We start from the raw sequence: 18,801 nt of genomic DNA on the forward strand, positions 1-18,801 counted from the left end.
CTTGATACCAGGGTATTTCTCAATGTTCCTGGTGAGCAAATAGCTAGAAGATGCTGGAGGACATGCCCGTGCTCTGTGTACGAGCGGCAGGCTGTGAGGGTGGCGACTGTATGTACCAGTCCAAGGAGGGCCAGTGTAGCCTCCTGCTTGGCCACACAGACGCACCAGCTCACAGACCTGCGTGCTTGTAGCCAAGGTGTCAGCAAGTGTGAGACCCAGAGCCAATACTCAAAAAAAGGCGCTGGGAAGAGGGAGAGAAGGGACATTAACCATTACATTTGACATCATTCTCTTCTAAGAGAACTGGCTTAGCCTCTCTCAGAAACCAAGACAGGGTTTTGCTGCCTTTGCTAAGCTTTCCTGTTAAAAAGCAACAAAATAAAATAATCAATATGGGGTTTCCTTTCCTTTCTTTTTTACTGTTCATCTTCAAGCAGGCCCAATAGAGGAAAATTTAATACTGCACCTTTCTGTCAAGGAAGCTGAGTGCCTGTCACTATTGCACCCTGACTGCATGGTGAGCTGAGGGGCCGGGACTAACAGGCCCATTGTACAGATGAGTAAACTGAGCCCCGACAAGTAATGGGAACTGTTCGTTCTCTTATTAAGAAGAATGCCAGGCAACGTCGTATCTGTGCATAACCCAGTCGTCTTTACAGCTTCTTCTTTGTAAATGTCGTGAAAAGGCACACTTTCTTCTTTATAAACATCAAGGAAGATTAGGGGCCTGGAGACAAAGGCAATCGAGGGAGAATAACGCTGGGGACCCTCTGTAGGGTGGCACTGGAAGCAAAGTGGGTCAGTGGTTTTACTGGCACACTCTGCCACCCCAAAGACAAGATGAGCAGGTGGCTAGGAGTGGTGAGCGCTCCCCGCCCCACCCCCGAGGAAGACCCGAACACACAGAGCACTCTGGCTCTTCGCAGCGATTACATCGGGGCATGTCAGAATGAGCTTGGAAAACAGCTCAGGAGCATCCCCTTCCCTCTTCCTGGTTCTCCTTGCCGAAGAGGAGCCTGGAGGAGAACAAACAAGAAAGCCGGGCGTGCAAGCAGGGCAGCTGGGGGTGCACGGCAAGGCTTCTGCCTGGCCGCTGGTGCTGCCTCTGAATTCATCCCCAGAGGGTAAGTGCCCTTGGTAAGGGCAGGAGGTGTGGGTGGCCAGCTGCCCCACCGTCCTCAGCAGCTGGGGACAGTAGTGTCACTGGCTCTACCCGAGCCCCAAATGCGCCACACAGCTGCACACTGGGTCTGAAACCCTGGGTGTGAGGCTTGGGTCACCCCCAAGGCTTATTGAGCACAAGAAAAGGCTCTTGCCCTTCTGTCGTCGTGACTTGTCCCAGCTTTCACTTGGGCTCACTCACACAGGACTTCTGCTGGGCACCCAAGGGCCTGAAGGGAGGAGAGTCTCCTTTGGTCTATAGCTCTGTCCCTTCTTAACAAGAAGGAAAGAAGGAAGAAAATGGTCTGCCCAGACCTTTTTTTCCTCCTTCCATTGCTCATGAGAGTTAATCCACTAAAGTGCTGTGGCTACACGTGAGCTAGGGCCAAGGACTGCAGTCAGATCCCTCCAGAAGGACGGACAGACAGGAGAGACCATCTCAAGCCCATGCCCGCTGGATGCACCCACCCTAGCCCTTCCAAGCTGTTCCCTTCTTTCCCCATCTTACCATGGCATGGTTTCCCCTCAGGCTTCTACCATCAACCTCATTCTGCCCCCTGGACCAGAGGGACCTTCCCTGTCACCCACTTGCCTTGTGTCCAATGTCAGTGTGAAATGGTGGCCTTTGAGGTCGTCCCTGTATGCCATTCCCACAATAGTGCAAAGTTATTTGTCAGATCAAGTTCTCTTGCCTGGCAGCTGCCTGGGCTCAGAGAGCTGTAGGATGGAAGTTTCGATGGAAAAGAAAGGAGTGGTTTCGGAGCTTGGGAGGCTGTTGTGAAGGGAGCATTGGGCTTCCTGAGGTCAGCAGGCCCCTAGGGTAGGTGGAAGAGAAGTGTGAAAAGAGAGGGTAGAAAGGGGAAGTCTCAAGAGACACATTTCACATAAACGTAATGTGACCTACTTAACACTTCTTCTGGGGCCCCACCTGGCTGGAAGAGAAACGCTGATATTAGCTCAAATAACGTGCGGGTGCCGGGAACTGGGCCGCATCAGCTAATAGCAGTAACAGACTTTTCTACTGCTGGAAATCCTGTGCACGGTCCCTTCTGCAGAGCACGAGGCCCTTTACTAACAAGTAGTTCTTCCATTTTAGCCCATAGACTTGGAGTCCTGGGGGGCTCCAGTGCCTCTCCCCAAGGTCTGGGTACTTCCACTGCTCTCTCCTCACTCCCAGCACGAGCCTGGCCCTTTCTGACCCCTGAGCCTCTGCTGATGCCGTCTGTCAGCAGGACTGCCCTTCTCTTGCTTCTCCCCATCCTTTGAGGCCAGCTGGGTTGCCATCCCTTCCTTTTAGCTATTCCTGCTACCATGCCCTCACCAGACATTTACTGAGTGCCTGTGAGGTGCCAGGCCCCCTCCCAGGTGGTGGCGGTACAGCAGTACACAAAGCAGAGCTGGTCCCTGCCCTTGAGAGCTCCCTTCTGGTGGTCAGCACCCCGCTCCCTAAGCCTCTACCTGGGGCAGAACTAATCACATCAATACCCACGCTCACGTGACTCTATTGCACGCAACAGTTTCCATCCGGTATTAGAGGGGTGGGCTCTCAGTCCCCTTTCCCCAGTGCCTGACACCACGCCATGCACCAGAGGCAGACATTCATTTCTTTATAAAAGGAAGTCAGGGATAGCAAATCCCATAGGCAAGGCAAGGCTAGGAGACTTACCTGCAAACTTTACCTGCACAGCATGTGTGCCGTTTCTACCGAGCTTTATGATTCTTTGGGAATTTAGGGAATTTGTCTCACAGCTGCATCGTTCTGGCAGGAACACTATCATCACATAGAACATCTATTTATCTGGGAGGTTTGGTGGGGAGTGATGGAGATGGGACAGAACTAAAGGTCTCCTAAAGCAATTCCTTGGAAACACCGCCACCTGCCTGGCACACGGTACATGATAATGCCTGTTAGAATTGTGCTAAGAGGGCAGGAAGGTATAGTGTGGACCCAGCTATCTGATCCCAAGGCTGGTGCCATGTGGGTGTGAAGTACACCAGGGACTCCAGCCAGCTAGTGTTAGCTCAGGTTACGGGTAGGGAGTTGGCAGAGTGCTCAGGAGGAACTGCTCTCTGGTGCATAACATGCTACTTGCTCTTCCGAGGAGCACCAGTGAGTGTGAAATCAGCAGGGACGCAGCTGCCCCCGGAGGAAGCTAGCTGACATCCTGTATACTCCAAAAGAAAACTGAAAGTGCTTTTCTTCGCAACTAACTGTTGTAAGTGTTTCCCTCTTTTTTCGTAAGTCCCCAGGTACGATGGAGATTCCTTGGTCCAGAGTTGGGAGTAAAACAGGGAGAGATGTGAGCAGAGTGGTATGAAGCGAGCTTGGACTGTTCCGTGGTCCATGCTCTTTGTCTAACTCAGGGAAAGTATCAGCCTGCCGCAAGGAGCACGCTGCTATATGATCTGTGTCCTGGTGATAGTAACGTCTTTTCTGGCTGTGGTAGTGCATTCCTGTGCAGATGTGGAAAGAGAGAAAGCAAGACAGAGCCAGAGGTAGGACAGGAATGTGAGTGTTTCCTTAATTGGACATGAGAGTCTTGAACTGATTCCAGTTTGAGTGTTTTCTTTTAGGGCCTGGACCCTAAAGATTCCATAGAGTTTTCTTTCTCAGAAAAATCCCTTTGCTTCAAAGGCCCCTTGATAGCCATAAAGAAAAAGCCAGGGCTGAATCTCTTTGATATTTGGGAAGGCAAGAGTTTATGAGCTGCTGGCCCCCAGGCTTCTTTCAGGGGTGAGGGGATTCTGGAAGCTTCTCCTGAGCTGGTACACGGCAAGGGGAGCCACAGGCTTTATACTGGGAAGAGAGCCCTGATGGTAAGGACACAAGTGTTATTCTCTTGAGCATTTATACGAGCAATTTCTCTCAGACTTATTAACACCCTGAGACCTAAAAAAGAGACTTCTATTGCCTGCATTTATTGCTTCAGGAGTCTGAGAGACAGAGAAGTCAAGCCACTTGCTTGAGGACTTACAGCAAAGTCAGTCAAAGGATGGATGAGTTTGTCTGTGGGTTTGGGTTGCTTTGTGTTGGTAACTGCCTAATGTAATGTCCTAATGGCTGAGGTGGGGGGATGCTCACACTCTCAGGCCTTGTCCCATCATCATGTGACCGGTACCCAGATGGGCACTTCCTCGGAGGCACCAAAGGCAGGAGGAACTTGTGGAGGGGAGAGGAGATGCTGGGACAGTAGTGACCACCAGGTAGAGCAACAGTTCTTGCCTCTGATGTCTGCCCCCAAGAGCTGGACATGCCAATCAAGGCACTCCAAGAGGAAAATGGGGCAGTCTGTGATTGCACTGAGAACCTGAAGCAGATGCAGTCAACTCTGCTGAACCCTCTCTTTCCCCCAAAACACCTTAAAAACAAGCCCCGCGTCTGCTCAGCGCTTTCCAATTTACCAAGTGTTTTCATAACATTATCTCATTTCATTCTCACTTCAACCCACACACATTCTTGCCTTTCAGATTTCTTACGTACTCAAATGAGTTTCACTGAAAAATTGGCTAGAAACTTCCCTTCTCCTACTCACTTTTTTTTTTTTTTTAAACCCCAAGCCTTTGACTGATATCTTCAAGAAGCTCCCAGATTCCCAGGGTGAGAAATTTGTTTATTCTGCCAGCCCTGCCCTGCCGGTTGGATACCAGTGGTCCTGGGCTTTGCTATTGGAACCAACACTTTTGTATTCAGTTCGTAGTTGAGCTGTTAAAACAAACCAAACCACAAAGGCATGATAAGTGGGGAAAACATAGGCTTTGGAACCAGCAAGCCCCTGAGTCACATTTTGGTTCAACCATTTGAGAACCACATGGCCAAGTTACTTAACTTCTCAGAGTCTCTGTTTCTTCATCCGTAAAGTGGAGCAATAGTACGTAGGTCTAAGGTTGTTGTGAGACATAAATGTGGCAAGAGTTATGAATGTACTTTAGCAAATGTTTCTTTCTTTCTCCTACTTTCTTCCCCAAGGTCAAACGGCTATGACGTAAAGTCCCTCATGGTTAACCAAAGTACCAGCTTCACTACTCTGAGGCAGATTAAACACAGTACTGCCTTTTTGCAAGCCACAGGGAGAGAAAATGTGGGAATGTGTTGCTAAATGAATTTAGATGGAAACTTTTTTTTTTTTTTTGAGAGGGTCTTGCTCTGTCGCCCAGGCTGGAGTGCAGTGGCATGACCATAGTTCATACAATCTCAAATTCCTGGGCTCAAGCAATCCTCCTGCCTTAGCCTCCTGAGTAGCTAGGAGTACAGGCATGCACCACCATGCCCAGCTAAATTTTAAATTTTTTTGTTTTAGACATGGGGTCTCGCTATGTTGTCCAGACTGGTCTTCAACTCCTAGCCTCAAGCAATCCTCTGGCCTTGGCCTCCCAAAGTGCTGGGATTACAGACATGAGCCACCATGCCTGGCCATTTTTTTTTCAAACTAGATGAATAATTAGCTACATGTCCCGCACATATGGTACAGTTGCAATTGAGGTAACTCTAATAAGATTTTAAGTTCACTGCCTTTATTCCTTTTTTAATTTTTATTTTAGGAAGGAGCTGGGAAACTGGACTTATGTAATGTTGAAGAGCAAGGCAATTGTGATACATGTGGATTTTTATTGAAGCAGAATTGTAATTAGTCCCTTAGTCTCTAAGGACTAATTGCAACAAAGGAGAAGGGAGGGAGCGCAGAGGGCTCTGATTGTGTGTTTAGTTCACTGATCTGCATATAGTAGATTCTCAATAAATGTTGGTGATGGACTGAGGCATTTTAGAGAGCTCAGATCTTGGGTTTGACCTTTGCTGCTGACTTCTTGGCAAATGCAATGCAAGACGTAGTGTTATAGTGGAAAGAACATTTGACTAGCAGTCTGAAACCTGCATTCAGGTTCCATCTACACCACTTAATAGCCTGGCGTCCTTGGACATGCCATTTAATCTCTTAAGTGTCTTCTCACTGTAAAATGAGGAGACTGGAATAGGTGATTTGGAAGGTCTCTTTCAGTTCTAAGGTTCTGGGGCTCTAAGTAACTTCATTTGTTTGTGTTTCTGTTTCTTCATTTATTCAAAGGCAGTAGGGATAGAAACCTATCTCATAGGCTATTGGGAAGAAATGATCAGTGTGCATGTTAAAATACCTTGTCTCTTTAGAGACAGGAAGGAAATGCAGTGACCCAGAGCAATGTAACAGAGTGGGAAGCTGAGTATGCCTGCAACCTCTGAATTCCAGGCCCAGCCCAACCACTTTCTAGCTGTGTGATCCTTGGCAAGTCCTCTAATTTATTTTAGCCTCAGTTTGCATATCTGTAAACTGGGGAATGTAAGCTGTGCTATGTTAATCTTATCACATTCTTTTGAAAGCCACGATAGTGAAATGCTTTGAAAAACTACAAGACACTATATAAAGCAGTGTTATTGAGAAACGGCATACTAGTTATGGTTGTATTGAAGTTTAGCACCATGTCTCCCATAATTTCAAAGGAATGAATGTGTCACCACGGTCCCAGAGGAGAGACAGAAACTATAGATTTGGGATCACAACCCAAGGCTTATTTTCTACTTTAACTTACTGACTGAAGTGAAATTTTGTTAAAATGGGCATTAAAACAAAGTTTCCCAAAGAGTAGACATGAGATAATTACGTCAATGTTCTCCAATGCAGGGAATTTTTCCAGAGGCCAGATAGCTGCTGGTGGAGGCCTTATTCCCCACACTCTTCTCCAAAATGAGGCCATTTTGACACTTAAGGTGTGTGTGATGGGGGAGGCAATCGCTTTCTGAGTTTGGAAAGTTTCACATGTGTAATAATCATAAATATGTAAAGTGTGTCTGTTACCATAAAAGTGGTATGACAGTCTTTCATCCCAGGCCTTGCCAGGGATTGCTACGAGGGAGAAATGGCAGAAGGCTCCTTCCCGCTCGCCCCAAGGCCTAGCCCAGACACTCTCCTCTGAGTGCCTGGAAACCAGCTCTCCAAGCATTGGCTTCTTCTTTGGAGACCTAGATGACAATGTGTCACACCCAGCCAGCACACCAACAGCCCCTCTGTTAGCAGCCACTTCACACCTGGACCGTCTCCTGTTAGCACCTGTCCATGAAAGCATGGCCCTCTGTCAGGACATCACCCCAGAGAAGCAGAATGGAGGTGATACTTTGCAGCCCAAATCCATTTCTGATTTAGCTTGGGGGGTGGGGAGAGAGACTCCTGAATTTCTCTGGTTGGAGGGAGCAGTTAGGAGCTTGTCATGAGCTGTGTTTTCATAGGAAGCACACTATTTTTACTCAGGTTGTATATATGAATGATTGAAAATAGCAAAGATATTTTTAATTAAATTGTTCTTGTCAATTCCTATTATTTTTATTTGGGTTGGTTTTTGGGGGAGGGATGATGAAGTTATAAGGGCCCCCTCTCCCAACCTCCTCACAGTCCTGTCCCTGCTAAACTCTCACCATTAATCCCATCCTTTTATGTCAGATAAGTTTATGTATTCACATTTCCATTTTAAGCACATATATTAATACATGGATTCAATACATTCACTACCTTTCTTTCAAAGAGCTGACTTCAAAGCAGATTTAATTTTGCTTATTTTTTGATACCCCTCACCCCCTTTCTCCAGCCCCTGTACACACATAGGTTAGGGTTATAAAGCCATTTTCCAGGCGTAATTGAAGCAGAGGCCACAGAGGGGCAGCGCTGGGTCCCAGGTCAGACTTGCACCGTCCTGGCTCGGGGGCAGCGCGGCTGGACCACCTGGACAGCCCCCCCCCCAAACAGCTGCAATTCTTGGGCAGTGTGGGAGGCGTTCAGCTGAAGCTCTTTGTTTCTCCTGTCATAGAGCGACCTCCCTCGGAGCAGCCCTGGGAGCCGAGGCCGGAGGGGGTGTGCTTGCGCACCGCCCACCCGCACCCCCAGCCCCGCCGCCGACCGTGTGCGTCCGTGTCCAGTGGAAAAACCCTGGGTCGACACCACATCCTTTCTCCCACAAATAAAACGCTCCACGGATCTCAGGGCTGCAGACGAGCCCCTCGCAAGCCACCCCCTCCCCGCGGGCACTCGGTCCTCCAGCTCCGCGTTCCCCCGCCACCTTCCCACCGCGTTTTAGCGGCGCTCGCGTCTCCGCACAGCCGGCAGAGACGCAAGGGACGCGCCTCTGCGGTGCCGCGGGCCAGGATTCCAGGGAGAGCCCTATTTTGGGGGGATGAGCGCCGAAGAGGGGTCCCGAAGTGTGGGCTGGGGCGGTCAGTGGGGGCAAGAAAGGGCGCTGGCGCCAGGCGGTCAGGGTGGCGCCCTCCCCCGGCTCAGCGCGGCAGCCGAGCGATCCCGTCCGGCGCGGGCCCCCGCGCCCCCCTCACGCCCACCTCCGCGCTCCCGGAACCCCCCGCCGTGCGCTGGCGGGGGCTGCGGGCGCGGGCGGGCTTGCGGGCGGGAAGCGGCGCTGACTACGAGCTCCAGCCCGGTGCGTGCGCCCGTGCGTGCGAGCCGCGGGCCGGGAGCCGCAGCGAGCCCAAGCCCTCGGGAGCGGAGCCCAGCGCCCCCGAGCCGCCGCCCGCACTAGCTGCGAGCGCTGAAGCCATTCATGATTTTGGTGACGTTATTCCAGGAGTGGGCGAGGGAGGGCGGGGCCTCTCGGGGCCAAGCCCCGCCCCCTCCCCTATAAATACGGCTTCCCGGTCTCTTTGTGGGGCCAGGAGCTCGGTGGAGAGCTGGGAGCTCCGGCTGCTTTGCCGACGTCGCTGGCCGCGGGGCTGTCCCGGGAAGGCGGACGGCGAGCGCCCGTGTGCGCCCGTGTCATCCTCGCTCGGGACGCAGGGACCGTTTTTAAATCACAAGGGCGTGGGTCAGCCTCCCTAGGACTTCATGTCTGTATATTTCCCCATTCACTGGTGAGTACCCCGTGTCCGCGGCTGTCGGCCGTCTCGCTGCCGTGGCTGTGGGGCCCGGGCGCCGCCTCTTGCCGGCTCGGGTGCGAGGACAGCCGGCGTCTCTGACGCCCGGCGCTAACCCGCTGCCCGAGCCCGTGCGGGAGTCAACGTCAAGGTTGCAAAGGTGGGGGTGGGGGGAGGTGGTGCTGAGAGCATCCAGACAAAGGAAGTGAACTCGGAGCCCTCACTTAAGTGACGAATGGAGGGCTTGTATGGGGGTTGGAGGAGCCAGGGGTCACGCCTGAATCCCCCCAGTGACACCCCCTATGTGGAGGGCTGCAGGAGGCGCGCGCCCTGCCTGGCGCAGGGGTCTCTTGCTCTCCCCGGCCCCTCCCCTTTTTCTTTTTGTTTGCATGCAAGTCTCGGTGTCCAGGCCGGCTGCAGCGGGGGTGAGCTGGTGCAGCCGCGGCGTTTGCAGAGCTCCGGGGGGTGGAGGAAACACTCTCTCCCCACACATAACACAACCGAAGCCACAAGCAGCAGGGCGCACGCTGCATCCTCTCGACCCCTGACCTCTCCACAGCCCCTACAGACCGACGCACCTTGGTGGGGTCCGGGGCTGGGAGGAGCCGCCCAGCAGTGCCGAGCTGGATGGAGCCGGGCAGGGCGAGGGGCGGCGGAGATTTGCCCCCGGCGGCGGATCCGGGCCGGGAGGGATGCGGAGAGAGCCCTCTGGCTGCTGGGACTTGCTCTTCTTCCTGTGCTGGGTTAGAGGAGGAGCGGCCTTGAGCGGGCAGAGAGCGCTGGCGGCCCCAGAGCGCGCTCTCAGGTGTGGATGTGAGGAGCTCGGCCCCGGGTCGGGGACTGGCGCCCGGCGAGGGAACAGCAGGGCTCAAGCCTTGGCACCGTCCTGCCTGGCCCAGGAACCGGAAAGTTCATGCTTCTCGCTTCAACTTTTCGGCCAGAGCCACAGCCCGAGCGAGGATAGAGGGAAGAGCCTGGAGAGAGCCTTGTAGGCAACCTCTGTTTTGTTTTTTTCTAGTTCTGTCATTTAAAAGAAAATTCAGGGTCGCTCTGTGCATTTCTTTGGGAGTCTGGCGGCAGCCTTTCCATGACCTGGGAAGAAATGCCTTAAGAGGTCCCGGCTCTTGAATCTAAACGTGCCCTGAAGTCCAGCATCTTCTCTTAGTCTCCCCTCCCCCATCTCAGCTTGGCTCTGTTTGGAGAGGGGACTGAACTTGCAGAACAAAAATTCCTCCACACCTAAGACTTGTGTACCCCTCTCCTTCTGGGTGCCCTACCCTTCCTCCCCTGTGGTGTGTGAGCAGCCAGATGCCTTATGGCTGAGGCTCTTGGAGGCTTTTTGCCTCTGGCTGCTCAAAATTTGCCAAGATGGGTGTTAGGGTCCATCAGGAATATTATGAGAAATTACAGTTTAAGGTTATTGTATTGATTAACACTTCACAGTTTGCAACACTTTTTTGCAGACATTAGCCCTTATCCTAACTATGATATATGCATTATTAGCATCATAGTAACAGACAAACAGGGCACTTGTGGCTCAGAGAGGTTGCAGGACTTGTTCAAGATCACACAGCTGGTGAGTGGCAGAGCAGAGACCAGAACTTATTGCTTCTCTTTCCAACTCCAGTGTCATATCTTAACTATGTAGCAACCATAAAATGAAGAAGAGTCCTTCACCCCTGTTTTATTAGATATAGTCCCTGGAAAGCCTGTCCCACCCTTTTCTTCCCCTCTTTTTAAACCACGTGCACAGGCACGATGGTGGGGATATTGGGTGTTGTGTAGTGGGTGCCTAGATTTGGTATGTGTATTTGGCATCGTGTTCACGGGATCTTGTGTTTGCCCATAGCTTGTGCAAGGATAATGGAACATTTGTATCCTGCTTAGAGAGTACAAAGCACTTTCACATGTCAGCCATTGGTGGGCCAGCTTGGCCCCTCTGGAAATTTCCTTTGCAATCAGAGTCCGGTATCCTTAAGGCTTTTAATCCAAGGGATGTTTTTCAAGCTGTGAGTTTGCAGCTGCTGTGGCTGGGGCTAGAGAAGGGGCTTGGCTGACAGATGTGAAACTTGCAGCAGAGCTGACCCCCTGGGGCTTTAAGTGGGGCATTTTGCCAAAAGGAGCACCAGAGAGGCAGAGAGATTTAGGAAAGCAGCATGATTGGACTTTGTTTCCCTGAGGTTGACCTGTTATTGTTATTATGTAATAATAGCATGCAGTTCCCCTTTGGAAAACTTGTGTAGGATTATTTTTATTCTTAGTTGGAGGGGTGAAGGGAGCCATGGTTGAATTGGTTTTAATATAGGCAGAGGGACTCTGCAACCTACTGTTTTGGTTTTTTCTAGTTCTGTCATTTAAAAGAAAATTCAGGGTCACCCTGTGCCAGTGGGGAGTAGTGTACAAGAAAGAAGGGAAGAGGTTTGCTAGGGAGGTGCAGACAATGGGCTTTGTTGGTTAGGGTTTAGAGCCCTGGTGCTGTGGGCTTGCAAAGCACTTCCTCAGGGTGTGAGCTTGTTTTTCTGCAAGTTCTGTTTTGAACACGGTTCATCCTGTCTCCAGACAGTCCCCTGATCCCACGGCTGTGAATGCATGGAGAGCAGGAATGTGAAAGTGCATGTTTGTTGACTTTTGGTCTGGGTTTCTTGGCAGCCCCGACTATCTGAGATCAGCCGAGATGACTGAGGTGATGATGAGCACCCCATCCATGGAGGAGATTGGCCTCAATCCCCGAAAGGACGGCCTTTCCTATCAGGTGAGTTAAGTACTGGCTTCTCCCAGATTCCTCAGAGCCTGGTGGCTCTTGCTGGGCCTGGAGACAGATGTGGTTTTGCAGCCCACTGCCACTTGTAAGAGCTGTGTGACCTTGGCAAAGTCCCCTAATGCCAGTGAGCCTCAGTTTCTTCATCCGTAAACTGGGGCAACAGCAGTCCTTACCTGATAGGATTGTGAAGATTCAACATAGTGAGAGGATGCGTATAACGCATTCCTAGTGCCTGGGACACAGAGGAGTCAGCAAGCATTAGCCATTGTTACTAATTAGTCATCCTGGCTCTGTGTACTCTCCCATTCACAACAGCAAAAGAGGAAGTGACTTGTGCAGTCAATTCAGACCAGAACTTCCCTTCCCAACCATGCCTTGGGCATAGTGGCATTGCAGTGAGGGGTGGCTTCTGGGGAAGAGTGTTCTGGTGGGGGATAGCTGTGTCCAACACTGTGTCGTTCTCGGGTTGACAATTGATCTGCTGATTCAGAGTTAACGTTCAAACTACTTAGAGTGGATGAGACGTTTCTCTTAGGGAAGCTATCTCAGGGATGCTACTGCTGGGATCTAGCTTAGAGATCATCATGTCGCTGGATCCAAAATGCATAAGGACCGCAAAAAAGGACCAGAGTAACCCCTCCAGACTCTCATCCCAGCCTTCTTTCTGGCCCGCCTTGCTGTTTTCCCACTGCCCCTGGGCAGGTGACAGGAGCGTGACAGATCACCTTCGGTTACCTGTGGGGCAGAGAGCTGGTTTGGGATTTGTCAGGAGAGTGCCTAGGTTGTTGAATTATGGGGAGGAAGGAGTCTGCTTTCAAGGGAAGACCTTGGGGTTAGGGTTAGGGTTAAGGTTAAAGTTGTGTAGGGTGGCTGGCCCAGGGAAGGCAAATGGGGTGTGGTGAGTCCATGCAACAGACATGAAGTGTGTGCCTGCTGCGGGCCAAGCCATTTACGGATGTCACCTTGCCCGCTCTCTGCCAGGTGGCAATGCTCACCCTGCCTCAGCTGAGGGAACCCCAGAGCCTTGTTCTTCTGATGTATCGTCTGTCTGCACTGTGGGTTGGTTCTGACTAGAGTCTGGACTTACTCTGGCTGGTCAGTCCTCAGAACTGTTCCAGGGGCCTTTATTTTGTAAAGAGAGAAACAAATAGAAAGCCAAGGTGGGTGTGATGGGGGGAGAAGGACCAAAGAGAGCCAAGATGGAAGCTAAGATTGGGGGACATAAGTTCAGACACGCTTGGGAGGTCCAAGGAGGCCCCTTTGTTTTGTGTCAATATAGTCAGCCCCTTTTGCTGACTGGAAATAAATGTGACATTAGCCTGAGGGGGGTCTGGGGTTGAGGGGGAACAGTCTTTCCTGGGTTGGTTTTATGCCCTCTCCCCCAGAGCGGGTCTGAGGAAGATAGTTGAGGGCCTCACAGCCTGGTGGGAGGTATAGAAGTTTCCTGGCCCACCAGCTGGGGTGGTTTTGAATACCAGTTTCCAAGCCACTGAGTCAGACTGAATGTCTTCGTGGTTACAGGTGAGGTTTTCTTTCAGTTCTGGGTTTTAGATTTCCATCACAGAACCTTTCCAAACTCAGTCGTCGTTCCGTCTTCTGTGTGCTTTGTGTATTCTCTTTTTACACACATCTCAGGATAAAGGGCCAGACCCCAAAGGGCAGTTTTCTCAACCCTTTGAGTCCTTCAGGCCACTCTGCTGGGCCTGAGAATTGGGGCGAGTGGGAGGCAGGCAGGGGCTGCCACGCCATGGGGAAGGCTGAGTTGGCAGGAGGAGAATGAAATCTCCTCTGGGCTCCAGAGGTAGCTCAGTGCTGCCTGAGGAAAGGATCCTCCAATCTCCCCTTGCGGGGCTGGACTGAGGGTCCAGTTCTCGGAGCCCCTCAGGAAATCTGTCACCGATACCTAGGTGGGGACTACTGCCCAGTTCCAAAGTGTCTTTCCTGGAACTTCAAAGCATTCTTGTCACTACCTTTCACAATTTTTCTGACCTCAGACAGGTCTCTCGGTTGCCTGATGAAGAGAAAGGGGAGAGGTTGTGAAGAGAAAGGGGAGAGGTTGGAGCATTTAAGCAAGCCACATTTGTTGGGCACTTTCTGTGTGCAACGTGCTGTGCTGGTCCAGGGCTGTGTGAGAAACCAGCATGTACATAAACATCTGGAACACAGGCAGTGTGGTCAGTCCAGGTTTGGGCGATACAGAAGCTGTGGTCAATCAGGTATTGGCAGCAACGATGACATCTGCCCGACAGAATCTGAGAAGGGCTTGGAAGGGGGAGATCAGACTGGAGCAGGGCTTTGAAAGAAAATTAGGACTTAGAGAGGGGAGCTCCATCTGTAAGGTAATTTTTGTTGCACCTTCGGATACCCCTGGCTCTCCCCTGTTTACGCCAGGTGTGGGGCCCTGCAGCGAGTAGGTCTGATGACTGTCCTGTGACGCATAGTCTCAGGGCCCACTCAGAGCTAGTGCCATCCCACGAAACACGGTCCCACCACAGCTCTGGGGATTGGCGGGGACTGGCACTTGGCCGGAGCCCGTCCGCTGTGCACGCTCAGGCTCGGCTCAGAGCTGGGGGCGGGGGATCTCTGAGCTCTGTTCTTGGCGTTCCTCCTGAGGATAATAATAGTACGCGGCTTTTACCAAGACCTGCTTTTCTAAGGACCTGAGAGTGGGAAGGAGACATCAATCCAGACTTGGCAGATGAAATAGAATCTCAGGCTTGTGATTTGACCTTGAAACAGTCATCAAATAAGTGGCACGTTGGACTTTGTCAGTCACTCCCCCGCTTTCCAGACGTACTGAGAATGAAGCTTTCCTGATTTGTCTGTACCAGATGTGACCTTTCTTTCAACGCCTGTGGCATTTTGTACTTTCCAGTGATGCTGCGCTGGGCTTCGAGGATACGGGTCCTGCTTTGCCTTCTCGCTCAGATCCTTGAGGGCAGGGCAGGACTTGCTATGTCTTTGTACCCCTGCCCAATCCAAGGTGCCTCCATGCTCAGCGCCTTCGTGGGGCAGCTGCTAAGTGAACGATGGTTGTTCCCCTTGAGCTGAGTCTCCTGACTCTAGAGCTGCCACCTTCCCTTCTGCCTTGGCCTCTGTAAAGGGCCTGCTCGGGCCCTGCCTGTCAAGGCTTCAGAGAGATGCCCTTTTTAGCCCCTGACAGATTCAGGTAAACCCTATTGTCCTGGGGCAGTTAGTGCCATTTTGTGAGCATGTATAAAAATCGACTGAACTGGTGCCTTGTTTTATGTTAACATTCATTTGGAGAGTTAGCCATCCAGTAAGTGAAATCCATGTCTGCACATTCACTTGATGTGAATTGTGACACCCCATGGGGTGGGTGAGTAAATGATTACTAGAAAGTCTGAGTACATTTGGGCGGGCTGTGGGTGGCAGCCAGCTCACCAGCTGAATGGGAGGGTCTCCAGGAGAACATGTTTGTCCCCAGCTCCCTACCACACTGTGTCCCTGGGCCTCTCAGCATCCAGCCTGCAGGACAGGAACATCTGCCTGATGCTCTCATCCTCTCTCTAGTTCAGGGAAGCGTGTCAGTGGCTGCCTGGTGGAGCCTGCTCCTTCCTTGGCCCCAGGGACTCTGAGAATGCGGTATTTGTGATACCTCTCGCACTGGGTCTCCTTCCACGCTGTGCCCAAGTTGGCCTGGGCTCATCTGAAGGAGGGTCCTGGGAGGTTGCCTGTGAGCACTGACGCCTCCACAGCCCAAGGGCACCGGGATCCTGACCTTGCTGCCTGATGTCCCCCAGCACAGCGCTGAGGCTTCTGCAGTTTCATTGCTGAGGTCTAGATATAGATGTGGCTCCTTGGTTTTCATTTAGAACTGTCCCTTCCAAAGCATCTGGACCGAGACCTGATCACTTTATCCTTCCCTAGGCTCTTTAAATTCCCCTCTAATCAGCACGTGTCCCCTCCTGGCTGCCCTTTGTGTATCATTCTTGGTCATGTACTCTTGCCATCTGACATCCACCTGTCAGTCAGGCAAGCCTCGGCCTCTCAGGGAAGCGAGGGAGGATGCGCCGTGGCCCGAAGGAGTGATTTCTTCACACACGTGGGCCCCTGTGCCCTGTGCGTCCCCTTTGCTTTGCAGAGCCGAGAGCTCCCTGCAGCTGCCCCTCTGTTCCCCAGGACAGGTGGGAGGGGTATCCTAGCACCTTAGGAGGTGGGTGGCTGACCTTTCTGGCCTTGGCCCTAGTATTCCCTCATGCAGCTCTGCACTGAGGTGGGGTCTGAAGGGCCGGTGGGACCGAGGACAGCCTCTCCAGGGACAGGATCTCCTGCCCTTTTATCTCTCAGGCCCCACAACAGACCAGCGAACTCCTTCTTCCCCCTCCTCCCCACTGTTTAGCAGCAGCAGCAGCTCCTCTCTCAAAGAATGGGCTCGGTTTGATCCCTAAGGCAGGCGCAGCTCAGAAATACTTTCTCTTTGCTCACGTCCACGCTAAGCCTCTTGTGATGAAGGCCTCCCGAGCCTGGCCTCGCCCTGCCTCTGCCTGCATGGAACGCATGTGAAGTCGGTGTCAGGTTGTGGTTCCTGCCCAGTGTTGCGCCTCCACCGCCCCCTGACCCCCACCCCTGCTCACGAGGCCATTCTGGGCATCGCATATCCATGACATTTGACATTTGTCCTCTGCTCCTCACTACCCTGTCTCATCAGTCACCCCCAGTCGTAGTACCCCACATGTCCTCAAGAGTTTGGGAGGTCCTGCTCAGCAGCTGCACGCAAGTCCCATGGTCACCAGGAAACCATCTCTCAGGACATCAGCCTTAAAAGGCCTCCAGTGTCCCTGGAGAGACGTAAGAGCTGAATTCCAAAACACTTGGCAGGAGATGTCCAGCCATGGACACAACATGTTTCTGGAATTGCAGCAAGTTTTCTCTCTGCTGCCTCTACTCCCTCTCTGGACCCCCCTTGGTAGGAATCATAATACTGGGATATAACACAGGCAGCCAGGGCCGCCTGTTTCAGAAGCAGAGACAGCCTTTCTCCAAGGGGTGCCCGGCCTGTGCCTGCACTTTCTGCGTCTGAGTCATCGTCCACCTTGTTCAGGTCCAGTCTACTTTGTACGAACATCCAGCACCTTCCCTTGTATGCTCAAAGCCTCAACACGAATGTCACATTCACTACTTTGGAAGGCTCCTGGGCTCAGGCCTGCAGAGGGCTGGAATTCTTCCCATGGGGGATTTCCCCCTGCCCCCATCCACCCCGTGGTCACAACAGTGAGTCTGTGGATGGCCAGGGTGAGAACAAGCCTTCTTCGCTTTCCCAGCCAACGTGTTGCACACTAGGGCTATACAACCCGGCCTGCTCTCAAGGGGCCTGTGTTGGGCCTGACGCCTCTCTCTCCAAGGGGCTGTGTGTTCATCACTCCGCAGAGCCAGGGGCTGTATCTCAGACTGCTCTTTGTTCCTACAACGCTGGGCACAGTGTCCTACAAATAGTTGCTTAATGAGCACTGAATGACTGACTGGCCCTTCCTCTCTCCCTCGCCTGCACTGACAACTATCCCTTTACCTTGGCAGTCCCATGAAGTAGATTTTTAGGGGATCAGCATTTTCTCTAAGTAGACGCAGTCTCCCACGTTGAAGAGAAAGGAGGATTGTACTCTTAGGGAAAGGGGTGAGTTTGGGTGGCGAATCTTGTGACTGTAGCCAAGAGCTATTCCTGGGTGTCTAGTGAATGTCCTGAAATGATCTTTCAGGGCTGAGTCCTGAAATAATCCTCAGCGGATATGAAGACAGGCCCTCATTCACACAGGGCTTAGACTTGCTGGGGCTTCATGCCTGCCCGGTCCAGTAGCCACTGTGCCTCTCTGCCTGCCCTCCCCTCGCCACCTGCCCTTCCCTTGTCCCCAGGCCCACTCAGGAAAGACTCCCTATCAGTAAGCCAAATCCTGTGCCTGCTGCTTTAGTCCCTCGCCGGGGGAGGGCCCTGATTTATAGACTCCGCTTGAAAAAAATTGAAATATGCCCAAAGTTTCTGCAAACTGTTATCAAGCTAGCATTTTGACTTCGAGGAAAGTTTAGGACCCCCCTTGGCCCCCTCCCCACTGGACTCAATTGCCCTGCACTGTCAGGAGCTCATTTTAGATGAACTGTGCAGAAGAGGCCCCCGGCGCGTGGCTGAAACTGCAAGGACTCCTTGCTGCTTGGCCAGAAATTTCACTGGAGCCAAAGGGAAGGAAGGTCTGGATCGCTCACATGCAGCAGGATTGGCCTGAGCAAAGGGGGCGTTCACAATCTTCAGTCCAGAGGTGGCTGGTCTCGAGGCCTGACTTTCTGCTCATGTGATGTGAGGTGGTTCCCAGACAGAATTTAAAATGTACCTTGAATTCCTCTTCTGCCTTTACTTTGGAGAGTTTCAAGCCCTTGCCCAACCTGGATTTGAGAGGCATGCTTAGCTTCCCCAAATTCCTAAACCGTTGCTCCAGACACAGCCCCATATATAAGCTCTCATTTAGTAGGTGGCCATTCGCCCGCCATGTGTCAGCGGCACTGGGGTCAGATCCCAGTGGACAGAGCTGGCGGTGCCAGTGACACGCACCCACATTCTCACACTCACAACCGAAAGGGCAAAGGGCAGAACGTTCATAGTGGTTGTTTTAAATCAGAGTGTTGTAATTGTAGGACGTTTTTCCTTTCCTTTCCCCCTTTGTAGTTTCATATTTTCATTGAGAGAGTATGTATTTTATTATTTTTATGCTTACTCCTCAAATTTGAAAAGTAACATATGCCCATTATGGAATTTTTATTTTCTTCTTTAAACTTTTTGTTTTCCAATCACCATAATCTCACCATGTATAAATCACAACTGTTAACATTATAGCATCTTTTGAATTCTTTTCCACTGCACTTATATTTTTATGTAGCCAAGATCACACGTTGTTGTGTGTTCTGAAGTTTTACTGAGTAGCCTCTAAGTCATCAGCATCAAGTCGTTACAATTTGTCTTAAAAATACTCCTAAGCTATCATTTTTAATAACT

General features: G+C 51.7%; 1 protein-coding gene across 1 annotated transcript in view; it reads left to right on the plus strand.

The window, feature by feature from the left end:
* The first annotated feature begins 8,768 nt into the window (after positions 1–8,768).
* The window catches only part of LBH (limb bud and heart development), a 25,159-nt gene continuing 15,126 nt past the window's right edge, over positions 8,769–18,801 (plus strand). Inside the window, exons 1-2 of the mRNA XM_012652530.1 lie at positions 8,769–9,037; positions 11,690–11,792. Of these exons, the coding sequence (XP_012507984.1) occupies positions 9,012–9,037; positions 11,690–11,792 (129 nt within the window). The 5' untranslated portion in view covers positions 8,769–9,011. The remainder of the gene's footprint in view (positions 9,038–11,689; positions 11,793–18,801) is intronic.

The sequence above is a fragment of the Propithecus coquereli genome, unplaced genomic scaffold (assembly GCF_000956105.1).
Source record: "Propithecus coquereli isolate 6110/MARCELLA unplaced genomic scaffold, Pcoq_1.0 Scaffold39, whole genome shotgun sequence".
Taxonomy (NCBI): Eukaryota; Metazoa; Chordata; class Mammalia; order Primates; family Indriidae; genus Propithecus; species Propithecus coquereli.